The sequence below is a fragment of the Carassius auratus genome, unplaced genomic scaffold, assembly GCF_003368295.1.
Source record: "Carassius auratus strain Wakin unplaced genomic scaffold, ASM336829v1 scaf_tig00217432, whole genome shotgun sequence".
Lineage (NCBI taxonomy): Eukaryota > Metazoa > Chordata > Actinopteri > Cypriniformes > Cyprinidae > Carassius > Carassius auratus.
The window spans coordinates 200,001-222,094 of NW_020529067.1; the positions used below are offsets into that span (position 1 = coordinate 200,001).

The 22,094-nt window shown below is 34.4% G+C and overlaps 2 protein-coding genes across 2 annotated transcripts; one reads left to right on the plus strand and one right to left on the minus strand.

Moving 5' to 3' along the window:
* Positions 1 to 881: 881 nt before the first annotated feature.
* On the plus strand, positions 882 to 2,208 carry LOC113100955 (cytochrome c oxidase assembly protein COX14 homolog). The gene is made up of 2 exons (XM_026265436.1): positions 882 to 993; positions 1,870 to 2,208. Exons 1-2 carry the CDS (start codon positions 896 to 898, stop codon positions 2,057 to 2,059), a joined length of 288 nt encoding a protein of 95 aa, XP_026121221.1. The 5' UTR covers positions 882 to 895; the 3' UTR covers positions 2,060 to 2,208.
* A 703-nt stretch (positions 2,209 to 2,911) lies between these two features.
* Positions 2,912 to 21,926, minus strand: LOC113100953 (ceramide synthase 5-like). Its single transcript, XM_026265434.1, has 10 exons — positions 21,298 to 21,926; positions 13,805 to 13,910; positions 12,151 to 12,281; positions 11,338 to 11,395; positions 11,199 to 11,249; positions 9,577 to 9,669; positions 8,889 to 9,017; positions 7,594 to 7,700; positions 4,674 to 4,830; positions 2,912 to 3,574 (listed from the first exon to the last, which is right to left on the minus strand). The coding sequence occupies exons 1-10, from the start codon at positions 21,468 to 21,470 to the stop codon at positions 3,416 to 3,418; spliced, it is 1,164 nt and encodes a 387-aa protein (XP_026121219.1). The 5' UTR covers positions 21,471 to 21,926; the 3' UTR covers positions 2,912 to 3,415.
* Positions 21,927 to 22,094: the final 168 nt, after the last annotated feature.

Below are 22,094 nucleotides of genomic sequence, written 5' to 3' on the forward strand. Positions count from 1 at the left end.
TACTTTAGTATCAAAATGGAGTAGGCCTGTTGCCTTTGTTACATTAAAACATTCAGAGCATATGCCTGAAACAGTTGCTATTAAATAATTAACAACTTGTTAAAATTAGTTTTATACGAAACAATAATTTAGAATTATAAAGAAAAGCCAGAGGACACATTTTTAAGAATAATAATACTAACAAAATGCTACAAAAAATGTCTCGCACTCATTTATACTGACTGTCGAACTCATGGCAAACATCACTAGTGCTTCCTTGTGGTTGGTGAATAGAATTACAATCCGTCAAATTAGGATTGGAGTCTTGTCAATCCATAAAGTCAGTTTGACTGAGGACTGATTTGAACAGATTCATCTTCTGCCCGACAGTGTTGCTCTTTAGTCTTTATCATCATCTTCTGAAGAAAAGAAGATTCTGTCCCATGTTGTAGACTCTTGAATCTTTAAGAGAGATGCAAGATTCAGATGCACCCACAAAGTCACATGCAAAACACATTTTGGTGATTAAAACTACATATTTAAATGATATGCTTGATGTTCATATTGAAAACAATCAGGTAATAATGAATATATATATAATAGTTAAAAAAAATACTATATATATAAATATATACTATAACCATATTAATTCCAATGATTATAAAGACAATGTTAAATCATCTTATGACCAAATTTATACTGGTTTTACATAATTTCAAAATATGAAGGATAATAAGGCAAGTCACGTGATAAACATGGGGAATGTCCATGTTTGAACACAATAAAGCAGAAACCAGAATTGTATTGCTCACTGCTAAAACATACATTTTCAGAAGATTTATTTTAGAAACCCACAAGAAACCTATGAGCGAAAAACGCTTTTACTACATTTGTCCCTTCCGCTTCGCCATACGTTATGAAAAGAAACTGCGCACTGCGCATGCGCAAAAGTAAATCGCCTGACATTGAGAACAGAGCTGCATTTCCTCGTACTTTGAATTGGAGATTTAATAGGTAAGACTCCACATTTGCCATATTTTATGTGAACGCAGTTACATTAAACGACTTAAAACGTTATTTATGTAGAAGAAATATTAATCAAACCCGTTTTGACCTTTTTGCTGGAAAAAGCAGTTGAGATAATAGAGCTGAGATGCAAACTCATGCTGATGTGTGGTAAAACTGAAGAAAAATAGAATTAGTATTCACGAACAAATGGTGCAAGAATACGGCCATGTTTTTGGCTATGTACCATGGTTATACCATAGTATTTTGAATCTATAGCCACGAAAAATACAGATTATAATGATATTATTCATGATATTTCAGATGCTCTTTTTAAAAAACATTTTTTACTTTAAGTTTTACGACAATATTACAACGAAGAAAAAGCAGAACTTAGTAATGCAACAGATCAAATAATAATAATAAATACGAATAAATAATTATTCGGCTTATCAAAACAATGAAAGTGCACAGTCTGTATAATACAATAACGTTTAACTTGAAAAAAAGAAGCTAAGAATCAGTCTACGTCTGACAATAAACACGTTCTGTGACATTGCTTAAAAGAGCCCCAAGCTCTATTAAATGAGTTGTTTTCTAACTTTAGGGAAAAGAGCAAATCTCTAATCCACTGTGTTGGAGTTGAAGGCTTTTAAGGCCTCACATCTTTGACGTGTATCACTGCTTAGTTTTTTGGTAACTAGAATGCTCTGGAAACATTAGTTTTGGCTACCATGACGTTCCCAGTTTAGTTTTTAGTTGGCCAGGAAAAGTTACAGATGTCAAACATTATTTTTAGGTTTCAGGAACATTCATATTTAATTCCTAAAAACAATCAAATGGGAACGTTCACCGTTTAATAGGATGCTCCTAATGTTTTCACAGATCTGTCATGCTGAGCGGGAAGCGCATCGCTGATGTGGGTTACAAGCTGGTCTCGGGCTCCATGATGCTGTTGACGGTGTACGGCGGATACCTGTGTGTCCTGCGGGCTCAACGCTTCATGCAGAGACAGAAACAGCTGGAGCTGGCGGCACAGAATGAGAGCGCGGCCTCAGAGACCATTAAAGACTGAAGACACTGGCTGTAAATAATCACACAAAGATCACGTGAAGAAACCCACCTGTGTTCATGACCCTCAAAGAGTTAATTTGCCTTTCTGTGGAGTTCTTATGTGTTGTAATATATTAAATGTCCTTATAAAAATCATTTTTCATCAGTGTTTGTGCATGTCCTGTAGATCTGCAGGGATCTCACACCTATTACCAATTGATTTTACCATGTTTTCCAGGTGTGAAAATGGTTTTAAAAGACTATATGTGATGTTTTAGAGCTGAATATGCATTTAGAATATTATATTCTAGTGTTGTTGTCATGAACTCCACTAAAACTGTTAAAATAGTTTTTGTTAATTAGAATAAACCTGAAATAAAACCAATACTAGTTGGAAAACTTAAATGCATCAGCTTACCGAAAACAAATTTAGGTTGGAGTGCTAAAATTATACTATATCTTAAAAACTAAATAGAAAAATATAAAATAAAACGACTATATTAGTAAACACTATAAAAGTGGGGAAAATATTAAATTAACATTTTTATTCACCATACCAGTGCTTTTCAACTGGTTTTGCTCCAGGACCTAGATATTATTTAAAAATTAATTTAATTATTATTTGCGTTTAGCATTTACAATGCTCTTTATGATCAGAAAATACAAATTTTTCTGTAGTATAGAAATGTCCATTTTATAGATGTCAAAATTGACTACAAGACTGGAAACCATAGTTTCAAAACCCAGACATTACTAGGATGACCAGGGGAACCCTAAACTTATTTAAATTTTCATATATTTCATTTAATCTACCCCGATTTCCAGTGGAAGATGAAAAAAAAAAAAAAACTCAAATTTTTTAATCAAAACAGCATCTCATTACAGAACAAACGCCCAGCTTTCATTTTAATAACCTTATTTGGTTTCCAAAAATAAAAAAGTAAAATGAAAAACAGCACAGGAAACAAATTACAAACACGTCAGAAACCAAAACATAAAGTAACGCAACTGTATATAGGAACTAGAGTACATCCGACAGTTAAAATCTGAAGAGAATAATCTTCCGTGACTTCAGTAAAACGAAGTGTGGAACAGAAACGTCTTCTCAGCTCCCAAAACAAGGAAACGAGGGAATGCAAATATCACTAATTTAATCGTTTTTCTCTTTCACAAGCCTCTCACAGTGGCCATGTTGTCATTAGTGTCCCATCATCACCGGAATGGCGCCCCAAACTCCGTCATCGAGTCTCAAAAGTCCCACATCAGGCTTATTTCATTGGTGTTTTTGTTGTTGGATTGAGGTACAGGGATGAGGAATAGTCCCCGCTGTGGTATTTCTAGGACACGAGATTGTGCGCGAGGCCAAATGAAGAGAGTATCACCAGTTGTTGTGATTCTGGCTCCAGGTTTTGGAGCCAAAATGGCCATTTGAGCCATTTTCTCCTCGGGATGAACCCATCTTGAGTCGCTCTTTGGGTATCGTATCAGTTTCTTCCTCCGAGCTGCTTTCAATGTCACTGCGGTCATCTTTGGACACCTGGTTTGGACACATTGGGGTTATTAGCTGTAGTACTTTTAATGGTTTGGATGTAGTGAGTAGGGTTAAAATTTTTTTAATTATTTTATCAAGTTCAACTGTTTTAATAAGCAGACCAATCCAGCGGTGGGTTTTTAATTAAAGTACTGGTTTGGTTCAGTACTCTGGTTGGGAAATGTTGGTAGGCTTCCTCAAGAGGGCGCTTAAATGCCAAATCCTCCACTCAAAGATTAGGATGAGTTTGTTTTTCCATCAGATTTGGAGAAATGTAGCATTGCATCACTTGCTCAGCAATGGATGCTCTGTAGTGAATGGGTGCCGTCAGAATGAGAGTCCAAACAGCTGATAAAAACATTACTGTAATTCACACCATTCCTGTTCATCAGTCAATGTCTTGAGAAGCCAAAAGCTGTGTATTTGTATTTATTATTATTTTTTTTTTACCTTAAACTGTTGCTTAAAATCTATAATCCATGATAACAGTTTCTCTTTTGGCCAGAAGCGACAGTTAGAAGTAAAAAATGTCTCAGTGATGGATTGGTTTCTTACAAACACACAGATTTTGGCTTCTTAAGACATTAACTGATGGACTGGAGCAGTGTGAATTTACTGTAATGTGTTTATCAGCTGTTTGGACTCTCATTCTGATGCCACCAATTCATTGCAGAGCATCCACTGCTGAGCAAGTCCTACATTTCTCAAAATCTGATGAAGAAACAAACTCCTCCTAATGTTGCATGACCTGAGGGTGAGGAAATGTTAAGAGGAATTGCGTTTTTAGGTGAACTATTCCTTTGAAACACATTAAACAGATTAAATACATAGTCTGGGATACAAAACCTCTAGAAAACCAACCAGGAAAACAAGTAAAGAAAGCAGACTTACAGCCGAAGCGACTGAGAGACAGAGAGGGAAAGACTCTAAAGCGAGTGAGTTTAGCAGAAATAGGAAAAGATTTCTATCAGTACAGAAGCTGAAAGATGGGAACAGCCTTCCAGCAGCTAGAGAGAAAGAGAAAAAGAGAGGAAACGAATGTAACTACACAACATAAAGGTGATCCTCGTGAACATGTGGCTCAGAGCGGCGGGAGTGTGCGCACCTTTCCTCTCATGATGGCTTTGAAGGCGATGCGGGCGATGAGGTAGAACCAGATGATGTGCAGCAACTGCAGCACCAGCAGCAGAGAGTTGAAGAGCCACCAGGACGGGTACGGCCCGATGATCTCCCAGCTCTCGAAGAGCGTCGAGTTCAGGATCCTGCAACATCCAAAACATTTCATCTCATCTAAAACTGCATTATTGTGCATTATCATGGACTCGTATTTTAGCCAGAAACAATGGTTGAAGTAAAAAAATGATGGATTTGTTTCTATTGGGGCGTTCACACCAGACGCGACTTGGGCGAATAAATCGCGCGTAGTTGGACGCTTGAACATTTTGAGTTTAATCACTCCATTTGCATGTGGAACTTCACATAAGACTTAAATTTGCGTCATGGGAGGGGCTTCTGCCAGCTGAGTTTACGAATCATTGTGATTTCAACCGCCATTTATTCTGATAATTTTCAAAATTTTACTGTTATCGTGTCATGAAATTTAGATTTAAAAGTATTTCAGGTGAGAATGTAGTTGTTTTAAACTCAAATATGCAGTTTATTTATAAAGACAGCGCCTATTTAAAAATGTGTTTCGCTCATTTCGGAGACGATCAGCTCCATGCGATCAGTGGGAGCTCAGTCTCGACTCGGCTAGTTCTTCTGACTTTTGCCAATAGCTCTGATGTCTCTTTTGTGGTTAAACATGAAAAATAATTCCTCCATTATTTTTTTGGATTTTGCCTCAGATTGCTACGTCGTAATCACGTCACTACTAGAGCAAACTCCTGATTGGTTAACGCAGTGCAAATTTCCACCAAAGTTCAGATTTTTCAACTCGCAGGAATCACGCCACATGTTGTCTATTCACGTCTTTGCATTGACTTAACATGTAAATCACTCGAGCTTAAAGCTTCATTCGCATCTAGTGTAAAGAAACGAATCTACATCTTATTTACTATTTTGTATACTACTAACATTAGTTTTCATAAAAAAACTTAATATTGACAATGTTTATCATGTGTAACATTTTTCATATATATATATATATATATATATAATAGCTTAAAGGTTGTGAATTTAACCTGAAATATCTAACTTTTGTGAATAAAGCACTGTTTCTATCCCATGTATTCAAGAAAACACAAGTGTTGGGAACTAGTGCAAAAAGTATCAACAATAAAAATATTGGATATATTATTATTGGATTAAAAAAATCCATTTAAAGGCGGGCGTAAAAAAATCGTACGGAGGCAGTCACACGACACGAATTTACTACAATTTGACAAACTCTGACGTAAACATTACGCTTTGTGTCATTTATAAAAATATGGATTCTGAGGGCGAAATAATTTTCTTTGTGGCAGCTATGGATTTGGACTTTCTGTTCTTCATTAACAACTCGAGGTTTGAAGGCTATTTCTGAATTTGGCTAATTTGGCACAATTTGGAATAAAAAAGAAAAGAAAAAAGAAATAGAGCTGTATAATTAACAAAAATTACTACATAGATTACTTATATAAATAATATGTGGGTTTTATCTTCTGATTGGTCAACTTCAGATGGCTCGCCAATTCGTCGTGAATTTAAACAGACAGTGTCCCATTTTTTTTACATGTTCGAAAATTATCGGAGGTGCTCCTAACGTTCTCGGATCGGTCTGTAATTATTCTCACACAGTACTAGCCGCGAGCATCTGAAACTATCTCCCGAAGGAAAAAAAAACCTCAGCGAGTTTGTACAGCAACAAAAAAATCGCACCGTGTACACCCGCCTTTAATGGAGTTTTTTTTAAAGCACATTTAAAGATTTTATGCTAATCTTGGTGTTTCCGTCCAGTATTTTTCATGTGATATCGCAAAATACACACACACACGCACAAAATAACAAAATAAATATATAGAAACTTAGCTGCTTAGAACCTTCCAAAATAATTTATCAAATTGAATAACATAACAAAAATTCTAATAATCATTATTTACATAAACAGTAATTTGTTGTTTTGATAAAAAAACAATAAAACAATAAAAAAAAAAGATGTAATTAATGTTTGAATTATTATTAAATCTTCAACTTTTAAAACAGCATCCCTAAATCCTCATCCAAATAAAATTAAATAAATGAAGGATATTTTAGGATCTTTTTTTGTGCAACATAAAATCAGTTAAAAATATTTGCAGACCCCATTGCCATTTTAATTAAATTAAACAGGAATTTAATTATAATAACAGCAATGCAATTATTTATATACTTTCTAAATCATTAGTTAATTTGAGATACTTTAATTTTAATTTGCATAAATGTCGACAAAGACAAATACTACCATCATACATAAATACTTTAAAGTAATAAAACAATGAACCATTGAAATAATATTTTATTATTTCCTCCCATTCCTCCCATTTTTTGTCACAGTGCAAAAAATCTTAATGATCCTAAAAATTCAGTTTCTTTCCAAAATGCATGACACTTTTAACATCTTTAATACTTATTTTAGACTTAATAGTATGCAATATTTAATATAATAGTTTGTGATAAGGTATGAGAGGCCTGTGCTCTATAGTGATTGAGTCACGTCTCCAAACTCTTCACTCATAATTCATTACATAAATAATAAACGATGTGTATGTAACACATGGAACTGATTGGAGACTATATAATTGACCATTTATGTTACCGTTGGGTGAAGCAGTCAATAAAACACAGCTGTTGACCAATCAGAATCAAGGACACCACTGGAGCTAATGGTTTTCTTAAACATTACAAATAATCTTACTATATATGCATATAACAGTGATTTCAAACAGTGGTTTGGCTCTGCAGGAGACCATCAGCGGCTCTCAAACAGAGTTGATTGGTCTATTATATGAGCGCGCACACACACACACACACACACACACACACACACACACACACGTGATACTGACCAGAAGGGGAAAATGACCAGCCTCGTCACAAAGAAGATCATCCCGAACACCACAAACAAGAAGTCACATAAACGCTGGGATTTGGCGTAGTTTGCTAACTTTGCAGCCTGCAAAATAAAAAATAACAAGAAAAATATTAATAAAAAATTAACTGTTGCAGTGGGAAAAAATACACTGGGATGGAATTATTCATTTAAATACAGTTAAAATGTAAAATGTATTGGGGGTCAAACAAAGACTGAAATTAAAATGTGTTATGTTAATGGAGATGATGATTTTGCAATTGTACTGTCTTGATTAATGCTTAATTTGCTATAAAGTTATATTGTGCTATACAGATGTACTGTAACCTAAGTAGTAATAATGCTTTTGCTTAAGTACAAAGATGTAACCCTGTGATTAATGCTATATGGAAAATGTATTGTGTAACTTCACTAACATTAAGAAAACTGCTTACTTGCATGAAATGTATGTAGTGACTGATTTAGAGTAGAAACACTTATGTATTAGAAATAGTTTTTATGATAAATGGACAATATAGTATTTAAGGTGTATTTCACCGACTGTTAAGAGGAAAAAAAAGAGGAAAAGGGCTAAAGCAATGTGAAGTAAACAACTGAAAGCCTCGGCAGAGGAGTTGGCAGCACTCCAGGTGATGACATCAGAAGAACCAGCGTTCGACGTCTGGGTATAAAAGACAGAGAGAGAGACTCGACGGACGGATACTGAACAAGCACAGTATCCCTCGACGCCTGATACCAGCTGATTATACCTTGATTTTGTAACTTTACTATTGTACTTTGATATAACTTTTGTTAATTTTAATAAAACTTGTATTTTATTATTGACAAGTTATGGTCTGCAAGAGCAGTAATTTAAGAGCCGTAAGCAAGAACTGACCACAGGGAAGTCTACTGAGCAAGATGTAAGTATTTTTGAAATGCTTATAGTTTTGTCCAGGGTCGACTTTCCTTACCTACCTGAGAATAATAAAGAAATAGGTAAAAGGTGTATAGATAAAGGAGACACCATAAAACAGTTAATAAAAATGAATAAAAACTAAATTGATAAATACAAGAACTAATAAAATAAAAACGGACTAAAAATATAACAAATTAAAATGACATCAATTTGAAAATAAAAAATATCAGTAATAAATAGTATATTAGTGTATATATATATATTCATGCATCATTGAAAATGATGGTAATTATGCATAAAATTTCACATGGCCCCTAATTTAAATGCTAGTTTAGAAATATAACAAGACAGTAAAAGCGTTGTTGCACTCTTACCTCCAGCAGGAAGTCAGAAGAGTCGTGAATACACATGACCAGACTCCCAACACGCAACATGTTATTTGCATACGAGAAACTGATCAGACTGATCGTCGCCAGATGATGGACGAACATGATGAGGAAATCCTGCAGAAATACACCAGAAATGTGTTCAAAACTACCAGCAGGACATGAAAATATGATGCAAATGAAATACAGAAGCATCGAGTCAGATTTGTAACTCTTCCTTTCGGCTGGACACAAGCCGAATTTCTCAGATTGTTTCCGCCGTGTCAAATAAAGAAGAACAATCTCTCTCTGTTATGATTCACTCGCTGTAAGTTATTATACAAATCTCTCAGCTCATAATGGTCACCGCCGCGGGCCGTGTCCTAAACAAACAGACAAGCCACGCCCTGAAGACGCTCTGTACATGCGGCTGAAAACCTGACAGATGTGCATCTGACAGCTGCTGATTCAGTTTAAGGCCTTCTCCTTCTCTAACACACCACCTGTTTTAATCTGCATCACATGACGCAGCTGCTGTCGGGAACAATGCTATGTTAAACATGTAAAACTGCAGGATTTTGACCTCATAAGCAACTCGTCTGAGTGTGTCTGATGTGGAGGGAAGTTTAGAAATGTGAGAGAAGTAAATTAAACACAACAGGAATGAACAGTTGACGTTTGATCCACCAACGCTCACCTTTCTTTTGATGTCTGTGAACTGTGAGAACATGAGCGACCAGTAGAAGGCCAGTTCTGCTATATAATAATTATACAGGCCTGAGGTCAGCACCTGCGACACACACACACACACACACACACACACACACACACACACAGATTATAGACAAGACACTACATCAGAACAAATGGTCAATATGTCAGGTGATAAATAAATAATAACAATAAAATTAAATACACAAATATAAAACAATAAAAAATTGCATTAATTTTAAAAGTATAGTGAAATTTTATTCATGATAGTGCAGTTACTCCATAAATTCTCATTATTTTACAATTCAATTTGTTCAAAAGAACAAATTAAATTAAACAACGCAATTAAATATGGCAAAAAACAAGATCTTTTTTTTTTATGTGCATAAAATCAAAAAAAGTTTTAATGTAAAATTTTATTTTAACTAAATAAATACAATTAAATAATAAATATAATCAAATGCATGAAGTGACAGTAATTTTAGGATTCTTTTTTGCAAACTTTAATAACAACTAAGCACATTTACTCCCTAAATCCCTATCATTATTATTATGAATACAACTGAATAAAATACATTTTTGCATTCTCTTTTGAGATTATCATTCAAGTTTTATTTATTTATCATACAGCAATGCAATCATTTATATACTAATTATTTCATTTTAAGATGATATTTAAATCTGCATACATTTGACAGTGACAGATGTTCTGCTAATATAATAAAGTCAATTAAATATAAACTACTACATAATATTTTATGTATTATAATTGAAATCGGTATAATGCGACGCAAGGCGTAGCGCTAATTTCAGTCCGGCGCCATTCGCATTTTCCCGTCCAGCGCCACGTCATTTAATTAGCAAATGCATTTGAGCCCATTTGTGCGTCCATGGGCGTGCTGGTCTAAAAAAAAGAGCTGTGTTCAGGCGCATTGCTATTTTAATGAGCTGAAAATAGACTGCCCCATAGACCAACTCAAACCTGGTCTAAAGTCTGGTTCAATGTTTTTCTTTGTTATTTAAAGAGCGTACATGCTGCTTATTAAACATAGGGACGCACAGCAGCACACAAACATGCCAAATATAAAAAATTAAAGGATTGCAATGCTTAATCATTTTTTGTAGGCTAATTAAATATATAAATGCCTACATGTCATAATGGATAGACATCACATATATCAGAATCTATTTGCTCGCACACGAGCAGCTCTGTTTCATCTCGGAGACGCCTTCTGTCTTTGCGCTTGCCAAATTCTGCCGTGTAAATAGCAAATCCATCATGGCACGAGAGCAACTGGCTCTTACAGGGAATGGAAGATGAGACTCTGATTGGTTTATTGCACGTTATGCCCAAAAAACACCCATTACTCATTAAGAGAATAGGGACAACCCGTTTAGACCATGCGCCCGGGCGAGCCATCCGTTTTACCGTCATTAAAATAGCAAAAGTGGAATTGAACACGCCCTGAGTGCACCTGTGCCGTGCACTTTACACTTTGAGTTTAGATCGTTAAAATAGGGTCCATTGTGTTTGCAAAAAAGGTACACGTAATGGCCAAAAGATTGAATTAAACTTACATTAGAGAATGGACAACATTTAAGCGTTACCTGATAGGGGTAATTGTACCAGCATTGTCTCGTATCCCACATCCAGAGAGACTAGAAAGCACACACACACGCACACAGTCAATTGATAAATTGTATAAATAGACCCTAAAAAAAGTCAAATCTTGCAGTTGTAAGTCACCTGCCACAGGAAACGGATCCCATATATAAATATACACAGATAAAATGTAAACCTCCACCTGCAGAGAAATCAGAGAAAACAGATATCTGAAACTCAAATACACGACTGCATGTAAGAGGAACCACAGTACTGCAATCAGTCAAACCAGAGGCCTGATTTTACTGGTGAATCACAGAGAACGTGGGTGGTGACAACAAATGCATCTGAACACAACCAGCAAAATCAGGAAAGACCACATACGACTCTGTTTCCAAAATATAGGACGAATTATGTAAAAATGTAAAAACTTCAACATGCATTTATACATTTACAGCCTTCTAGAGCACTTACATTGCAAAACTTTGATTGACATAAAAACTGACCAATGCAGGAGCAGTCTCCACCCACTACTACTCCAGGAGTATTTTTCCATTCAATTTCTATTTAACCTTCAAAATATTCCTCAGTAAATATTTCTAATGAAGCAAACCAAGAGGAATTACACTAGAAACTGGAAGTATGGTGTAGTGCAAATATTATTGATAAATTCCTCATTACTTTCAATAAAAGCATTAAATAAATGAATAAATGTAAATGCATACATTTCTCAATTATATTTCTGAATGGCATTTCCACATGCTAAATGATGAATAAAGTAAGATAAAAAAAATACAGCAAATATTCCTGTAAATTTTCTCATCACTTTCAATAAAAGTGTCTAATAAATGTAAAAATTCAGGGTTTAAATGCCATGTTTTTATATGGTACAGCACTAGCATGCATGTGTGCTTTAAAAAAAATGCATTTAAAATAAATGGAAAAATGAAACCATACATGCTCTCGCAAAACTTGGTTCTAGTGCTGGGTTTGTCCTGGTTCCTCCGTTGTCGAAACCATCGCTGGATCTTCCTCACGTCCCAGTCCAGCTGCTTAGACAGACCCTCTAAGTGCCTCGAGTCCGGGGACTGAAATCAAACAAAGACAAATGGAGAGAAAATGTAATCATGTAAGCATAATTCTGAAATTATGAATACACTAGCTAGCATGTGATGTATTTGTCCTAAATACACACGGGCATTTAATGTTTTCACACTTTTTGCTTAATTTGACAGAACTACAGCTAAACAGGAAATGACACAGAATAAGAATTCCATAAAATGTATAGTTTAAAACTGAGAGTTCCGGTCCTTGATTCTGATTGGCTGAGCCATGTTCTAAGCTGCATCAAACATACACCTTTGTTTACATTTGTGGGTTGCTCGGCAACCACTTTGTTGGAACCACAACAACCACATTGTTTGGTGTAAGAATATTGTTTTTATTAACATCATTACACTTAATTTTTTATTTTGTGAAACATTACTACGTATGGAATAACTGTTTTATAAAAGCAGTAAGCCCTGTGAAGCCGTGGTTTACAGTAAATTTATAACAGATAACGCCCTTTAGCTGTTATAAATTCACTATAAATCACGGTTTCTTGGGGCTTATTGTTTTAGTAACTCAACTGATTTGATTCTACTTATGTCTTATATCTTAAGATCTTAACCGATACATTTATACATTAACAAATTCTTAATAAATAAATTCTTAATGTAATAAAACATTTGTAAGGTAAATAATTTTCTGACGTGAAAATAGTTATAGCCGTAATTTATGTTAAAATTTATGTAAACCACAATAAATATTAAATAAGTTACATTTATTTTAGTGTTTCTTTTTCTTTTTGTCAGTTGGAAATAATGTATTTATAATGGGTTTTGACAAAGTCTTTAAAGTCTGGGTCTGAGACAAATGTAAATAAATTATAGTTTTCATTCAAAAGACAAAAAACAAACTAACAAACAAAAAAAAACTGAAAATGAAATAAAACACAGAACATAAATAAGCTGAAGTCAACGTAAAAATTTGTGTAAATCACACAATAAATGATGAATTAGTTGCACTTATTTAATTTTATCTTTATAACTATTTTAATTAAAAAAATATATATTTATTACAGATTTTTTACATTGCAAGTTTTAAAGTCTGGGTCTGGGACAAAATTTAATAAATTATAGTTTTCATAAAAAAATATATATAAATAACATATAAAAAACAACAGCAACAACAACAACAAAAGTAGAACATAAATTGCTTTAATATAATAAATCAAATACACAAAGATGCCTGAAGTTCAAGAAAGACTATTTACAGCAGCTCTACAAACAGGCCTTTGATGATTGTAAAGAGCGTCACAACTCTATTCACATGTTTGCTAATGTTAAACCTGTTTGAGCTGTATTTATAGTCAGTTTCTAGACTAAAGTTGAAGATATTGCTCTGTGGGCCTCATAAAACACACACATAGTAACAGCAGAAAATTAACAGGTTCATAAAAGAGAAAACCCAGGGATAATAGACTAAAAATGCAAATGTATTTTAATAATATTACTTCACATGGAGCCTCAACTTTGGTGAATGACTCTCTCTCATGGCATTAGCATACCTTTGTGATGGATGTAAACACTTTCTCCAGGACGGCGTTGGGCTGAGCTCTCCGACTCAACTCCGTCTGGATCTGAAGGATGGAGGCACACGGACCCGCGATACACCTGCGGGACGAAAGCAGAGATTAAACATCTTATCCTTTGGCATCTACACAAATTTACAGATTAACATACCTTCCTACTATTCTAGATCAAAACCAAACACTTAAATAAACTGTTTTACAGATCTTATTATTATGGTGGTTTGGCATAGTTTTCAAGCTACATCGACTCAGACCTTCAGACTGATCTGACATGTTATAATCATGCTATCAATGTGCTAAAACATGCTAACAACATGCTAACATGCTACCAACTTTGCGTATACATTTGAACAATGTGCTACGTTAAAAACATTTTTTTAAATTTAATTAAATCTTCGAAATTCAAGCTTTTTAAAGCGATTTCAAACATTCAAACAAGGCTTTGTCAGGCCAGCATTTAAGTTGTCCTTTTATTCAAACAAATCAAATTAACACAATTAACATAGTTCTAGAAAAAGGGGGGAAAAAAGTCCCAAAACTTAAAGTAAAAAAAATAAAAAGTTAAACTTAGCGGCTAGTTTAACTAGTTTTCTTTTCTGACAGCACATTACAAAAAGCCATTGATTTGACTCATGCAAAATCCAGCTACATTCCTAAAACCTCACTGAATGCAAATTTCTTTGAAAACTATGAACATCATGGTGTTTTCCAAACATTGCACTTAATTCAACCAATGAGCTGAATTTTGAGCAAGAAAATCTTTTGCAAAAGATGCATTTTTGGCACAAAAATATTCACAAAAATATGTATTTTTGTAAAAAAAAAAAAAAATGTTAAGTAAAATTAGTTTTAGAAAAAAAATATATGTAGTAAAATATTGTCATTTACTTTTATTGTTAATTTGGTGAAAAAAATTGTAATTGTTAAATAAAAATATTTTTTTTCATTTATATATATATATATATATATATATATATATATATATATATAAAAAATTTATTTCAGATTTTTATTGTAGGCTATTTTATGTTTTTCATTGAAAATTGTTAATGCTCTTAGCAATAATTGATATTATTTGATCAAAAAAATGGCTTCTGAAAATAAATCCAAAAATACACAGGCAAAATAAAGAAAACACAAAAAAACTCACAAGCGAAAAAAATTAAAACAAAACTTTTCATAATTTCTCATCAAGTAAAAAAAACATTAATGAGTAATAATGGAAAATAGTAGTAACAGAGTAGTAATGGAAAAATATATGCAATTTCACACAATGCAATTTCTGAATGCCATTTTCATAACATCTCCAAAAGCTGTTAAGATGCTATAATTTTTCTTTAAATAATACAATTATATAAAACTATTAAACTAAAATAAAAAAGTGCATGGAATGAAAAAGTGAAAGCAATTTTGAGATAAAAAAAATAATAATAATGAATTATCATTATTTTTTGGCAAATTTTGAAAACTACACAACAGAGTTTCTGTAATTCAACTTTTAAATGTATGAGTTTCATTAAATGATTTTCTAAACTCTTGTTCATTTATCATTACTTAGAAATGTTAATTGAAATGTAAGTTTTAGTCAAATATAGTCATTCTTATTGCAGATCTGTACTGTATTTAAACAACACATAACAACAAAAATGGCAGTTAATTGTGGTCAAAGTTCTTAATATAAAACTCGCTCCATGTCTCTCAAATAAAACTGGACCAGCTTAATAAACACACCGCTCACTGGCCGTACTAGCAATGTGTTGGCAATGGTTGTTTTCACCAGTTCATTAACCCAGAATTGGCACACGCGGGTGAACTATGTCTCCAAGCCCATTATACTTCCCCCACCAGCCCACAGACTATAAATAGTGAACTGCAGAATCTGACCCTCACCTTAAAAAGCTTACAATATGTCTTAACTAAAGATATTTTGTGTTTCTCATTGCGAAGTTAAGCATCTATGGCTAAGACTCAAACAGAGTTTTGTAAACAGTGACGTTCCCTATTTAACACATTCACAATATTCCCTTTGCCAGCAGGGTCAAAGTGACACGTGGGTCTAAACATTAGCCCGCTGAGAAAGAGACTACATTAAAATCTCAGCTCGTTCAACAATAAACAGATGTTTTGAACAATACAATCTCAGTTAATCTGTGAAAGCCAGTCTCAGCAAAAATCTCAATCACTAAAGCTGCACCAGCCGGACTTGGCGTGTTGCATCACATGACCGTCTGTGTTTTGTTTCAGGACGGTGGGCTGCAGAAGACACAAACGGTCAGCTCCAAGAGAGCAGAGTCCTCATGGGACAAGGGCTTTTCCTAGTTTGAGACAATAGAAGGTCTTTTCAAAGCACACAAGTGATCTTTTGTTGGGTATAAAACCTGATTTAGGTGCATAAATGCCTGTTTAAACTGGGAAAATAAAATAATAAGAAAAAAAATAATTAAAAAAAGTGTTATTCATCAGTATTTTACTCTTGTTTTCCCATTACAAATACCAAACATTTACTTGAGAAGGAAGATTATTATGACAAGATAGTCTTGTTTTCTGAGAAATTCATCAAAATTAAGTTTAAATTTACAATTGTGTTACGTTTAAACTAGCGGGACACTCTGTGCTCTTTCATTCTCTTTCACATATTTTAGTAATCATCGTAAATTAAATAGAATTAAAAACTAAACATTTTTTATGTGAAAACCATTTTAGAAATGTACTTTCTAAAAATTAAAAAAAAAAAGTGGAAAATGAACTCCTCCTCAAAATGTACTGCAATGTTTTATAATCAAAACTTTTCATAATATCAATATTGACAAATGCATACCGTTGGAAAAGTCTGAGTCTTTGAGTTCTAGCAAAAATATTTGCTGTGCGCAAATATCTATCAGCTGGGTGAGAAAAATCACTTGGTTTTCCAAATAATTTAAGTGTATTTTTCTCACCACACTGAAACTGAAATGTAATTTTTATACATGCTTAGAAAAGAAGACTTAAGTAATTCTTTTCAAGTATAGTCATGGCCCATTTTTGCAGTTTTGTGTGAAATTGTCAAATTTGCTTTATTTCCTCATTTTTTTTATTTGTTCCAAAACCCACAAAGGGAATAAATATGTGTATAGCAAAACATATGTAATTGCAATACTTTTCTGTGAGAAATACCAAAATTTCTGGAAATTTTCAAGGGTGCCAATACTTTTGGCCATGAATGTAAATGTATCTTGATATTAAAAAAAGTTTTTATATCAGTACTGGAAAACAAAGCAAAGCTGAGGAAGAACTGCACTTCTTTATATGAACTATGAAAGGGAAGTAGAGCATTTCCATGCTGGTTTGAACGAAATCACAAGGTTTTGAAGAGCTTCTGAAACAAACAGTGATGACCCAAAACGAAGCGCTAACAAGCAACAGTACTGGTGCTCTGTGAAACAGGATGAAGTGGGGCAACAGCTCAGAGTCAAAAGCTGAATGCGGATCACTGATGTCACACACATCATTTCTGGCACAGATTTTGCTGATGCTGTCATAGCAGGGATACTGAATGATTAACGTTTTGCCTATTGTGTGGGCGTTTGTGTATCAGGCTCGTGTTCAGTGCTTCATGCAACCTCGCTATGCCAGGACAACCAGCTAACAACGTTTCCCATTTCCTCACTAATTCGATTTCGTGAAACATGACCAGAGCGTGACCCATGTGCGTGGACACTTGATCTGTGTGTCTCTATGTCTTAACCGGACGTAAAAGCAGAATGTGACACCTTCCCCTGAAAAAAATTCAGCTCAACGTAACCCCAACAAACATCTACAGATAACTCAATGACTAATAAAATGATGTGACTGCTCAAGGTTAAATGGAGAGTTCACCTAAAAATTAAAATTCGGTCATCATTTACTGACCTTAAAACCTGTAGGAGTTTCTTTCTTCTGCTTAACGCTAAAAAAGATATTTTGAAGAATATGGGTATCTGGATAGTTGGCTGTAGCCATTGACTTCCAAAGTGTTTCCTTCTATATTGACTATGGAAGTCAATGGCTACCATCAACTGAGGGCGAGTAAATGACAGAATTAGAATTTTTGGGTGAACTTTCCCTTTAACTTCAAATAAACATAAAGAGAATTACATTTTGATAATCACATACTTAAGAGGTTTTCAATGTTAAGTTTTTAGAATAAGCTAAAGATACGAATGAAAATTTTACCAACAATTAGATTTAATTCTAATGCTTTACCAAATGTAATGCGCCAGAAAACAAGAAATTTGGGTACAATTGAATTCAATACAGTTGAGAGTCTTTACAAAATTTCAAATTAGGTTGATTTGATTACAGTTTTACACTAAATCATATGATGCATCATGGAATCAGATTTTTGATTATCATTCAGTTCAAAAATCGAGATTTGATCTTATTAGTACAATTCATAACTTAAAGATCATTAACATCACTGTGAAATACTTAAAAAAAAAAAACAATAACCATGTTTTCCATTTAGACCACATTTATTTAAAATAAATTTAATAATACAAAAATCCCAACATCATTAAAACCAAGTACAACCCAGATTTAAGATTTGAATTTCTGAATCCATTAACTTAACCATGTTTTTCCCCCTACATTGAAATTTTGGGCCACTAAAAAAAGTTACTGCTTAAGTGGCTTTCAAAAGAATTAATGCATAATTAATATTTTTCAATCCAGGATAAAAAAAAAATCTGAAAAATGCTTTTAAACTCTAGTTGGTAAAGTGACGACTGGAGTGGTTGTTCTGAATTTATAGTTTTTTTTAATTTAATCCTAAATTAAAAACTGTCAAATTCAAAAGAGGCTGCGGTTGCTTATATGTTCCAAAAATAACTAGTATATCCTATGTAAAATTATAATGTAATTGAATATGTTATTTGTTAGTTAAATGCAATGATATAATCAAATAAGATGCCACATACTCATGACAATGCATGTAAGTTAAAACCAGACCAAGGCAACGTTTGATTCAGAAAGACCCAGTAATCCCAAAGTACTAGAGCTGTCTAGAGCATTAACTATTCAGTGACAGACTTAACTCTAGAGGGAAGGATCCTGGAAACGGGTGTTGACACATTTCCAGAACAGCCCTGTGAATCGATTTCAGTTTATGCAGTATTCACATATTTCAGTATATTTGCGAAGTAATGAAAAAGATCCCCTCTTTAAATTCCCCTAATATATCAACAAAATAACTTTGAGTCTGAAATCTGTTGAGTTCCATAAAACTGAACTGCTAGAATATCATTAAAAACTCCCATAGTTAAAAAAAGAAAAGTCTCTGGTTTAGATGTTTAAGACCGTCCAAGTGTGTAACTGATCATTGCTAAAGCACATCAACACTATCTGTGGTCTGCAGTTGCCACTGATAAATAAATGAAGAGAGAGACTGCTGAAGTCATCCTGACCGAATGCATGCAACTGCCCCCCTGTAACCAGACCAACCCCCTCTGGACCAACTAGGCTAATTGGCCTCCTCAGCGGCTCGGTCAGACCCCAAACATGAGGACATGACAGTGAAACATGACATGGGTGTTTGTTTGACAACGCTCTTCTGTGAAACCAAGACGGCCAGCACAACAAAAGAAGCCCTATTCACCTAGAGTCAATGTGATATGTTCAATCAGGAAACTAAACAACCATGAACCATCATAAACCATGAACCGGTCCATAAACTGAACACTCCTCGAGAGATACTGAACATTTACGAGTCCTTTGGCAAGAATGAAGTCTGGTGGGATTTGCAGAACTTGCTTATCCACAAACAAAGCTTTAGACTTCTCTGAAGGAAAATCGAACAACTAAACAGTGATGAGAAACGTTGTAACTTGGAAAGAAAAACAAACAAACAAACTAAAATATAGAGAATGTAAAACGAGAGTTAACGAGATATTTTTTTCCATCTAGTTGCCAATGCAACATTTCTCATTTCCATTTAGTTTAAGTTAACGTGCTAAAATAATTAAAACTGAAATAAAAATGTTTCAATCCTATAAAGACATGTTAATAAAATGACAATTATGTTACTAATATTTTATCTAAAATTAGCATGGAAAATATATCAATTAAAACAAATTCAAAATACTAATAAAACCTACAGAAGTTGGCTATTTCAATTAACACTATTTAGTATGTAACTTGTATGTAATCTGAAAAGATTGGACCCAAAACAAAAGCGTCAAGAAAATTGACACAGCTACTTCAATGTTACACATGTTTTAAGAGGAAACCAAAAAAACATTTGGTAATGCATTGTGTCCAAGTTGGTTCTGTGGACTGGTTTCACTCGCTGTTTTTAGCGACATGTCACAAACCACGTAATTGAAACTAGTCAAAGGCAAATTTTAAACCATGTTAACAGAACTGGTGCGATTAGAATCATATCCATAAATACTTTTACCTCAACTGGATTGGTAAGAAGTAGTTTCTCCTATTCTCCTAACAGGTTCCTCAAGATACTTATCATACTCCAATGAAACCTAAAGCAGCCAAACTAATAAAAAAGAGGTTGTTTTGGACGTAACACTTTGGAGTCATTCATTATACATGAACAAACTCATTATTGAGTAATTCGTCTTTTTAAAATGTTTCGTTTTAAATGAATAGTTCACCCAAAACTGAAAGATTCTAATGCATTACTCACACTTAATTTAACGAACCTACAGAACTTTTAAGTCATTATTAACTTGGCACACAAGCAGTTTAGTGGGGTTTTTTTTAGAGCTTAACAGCACCGGTTCCCATTCACTTTCAATTTATGGAAAAAAAAGCAGCGTGAACATTGTACCAAATGTCTCCTGTCATGTTCCACGTATAAATAAATCTTCAAAAACCATTAAAGGGTTTTCAAAAAAACCTGATGGTGGATAACCTTTGACAGAAAAGGGTTGCTCATTTTTGAGCGCGCTGTGCCTTTAAAACCAAGCTTTCCTGACACACTGATGTCATTTCCACTCAAGGTCCCTTGAATTCAAAGCATATTTGAAAAATGACACGTTTTATACAGTACATGCATCACATGCTCTGCTAAAGCTGTGGTGTTCATTTCTGACACTATTTCAGAAATTGTGCAAAATCAACATTAGGAAACTCATAACACATGTGCCTGCACTTCTGCTTAACAAGGAGGTCTGACTAAAAAGCATGCTTTTGAGAGTGAGAGTGGGATGAAAAAAAGGACACATAAAAAGCAAAGAAAAATAAATGCAATCCTCATAATAAGTCGAGGCCTTAAGCTGGTCAGCTGACAGATGCATCAGGCTGCAAGTTCATAACCCTAAGGCTTGAAATTCTTCTCACGTTCAAACCAGCCCAAATGGACTTCAAAAGGCATTTTTTGTTAGACACGTGCATGCATAAGCTAAACGTTCAGTATTAAGAAAGCATGTATATATCACTTAAAGCTAGACTGAATTGTTGGATGGTCCCAAAGGCGTCCAGTCAAAATCAAACCATACCTCTCGAAAAAGATCCGCACCGCGAAGATCCCGAAGGCCAGCGGCAGCGCGGAGAGCAAGTGGCCGGCTTTCGGGTACTCCACCCCGGGCGCAGGGTCGGCCAGATCCGCCCAAGTGACATTGTGCGGAAGCCAGAAGCGCTCGTTCCAGAACCAGGCTGAGAGCGCAGCCATGTCAGGAAGAAAACAAACTAACTTAGGTTTAGAGAGGATAGAGGATACAGGGAAAGAAGATTTGCGGGTGGGAAACAATTCACCGCCCCTTTCTCCCTCTCTCTTCCCCTGGAGTGTGTGTTTGTGTGTAGACGTGTTGAAGGTGTTTCCACACACACTCGTCACGAGGAAGTGCACTGATCCACCGCACTACGTAGAGCACAAAACATGTTACGACATTATAAAATCATCATCATTAATAATACATAATGCATAGAGTAAAGAAAGGTATTATTGCTGTTGCGTTTTGCATATTATCACCGAGCTACGAAAACGTAGTTATAAACAGCATTGTTTAAGCAAAAAATTAAAAACGGCTCTTTGAATCGATTCTTTAAGCGAGCCGAGCGAACGAATCGATTCGCTAGAATGAATCTTACATGTCGTCGCATAATAATGACAGCTTCGCCGCTTGTTATATGGTGCCCCGTTGTGGACAAACTATGAATAACAACTGTAACAAAATGTATTTATTGTTTGACATCGGTCAAGGGCTTGAATATGTCAACATTTACCACATGGAAATAATTTATGAATTTATACATAATATATCTACAGCGGATTCTCAATGATTTAATTTATGAA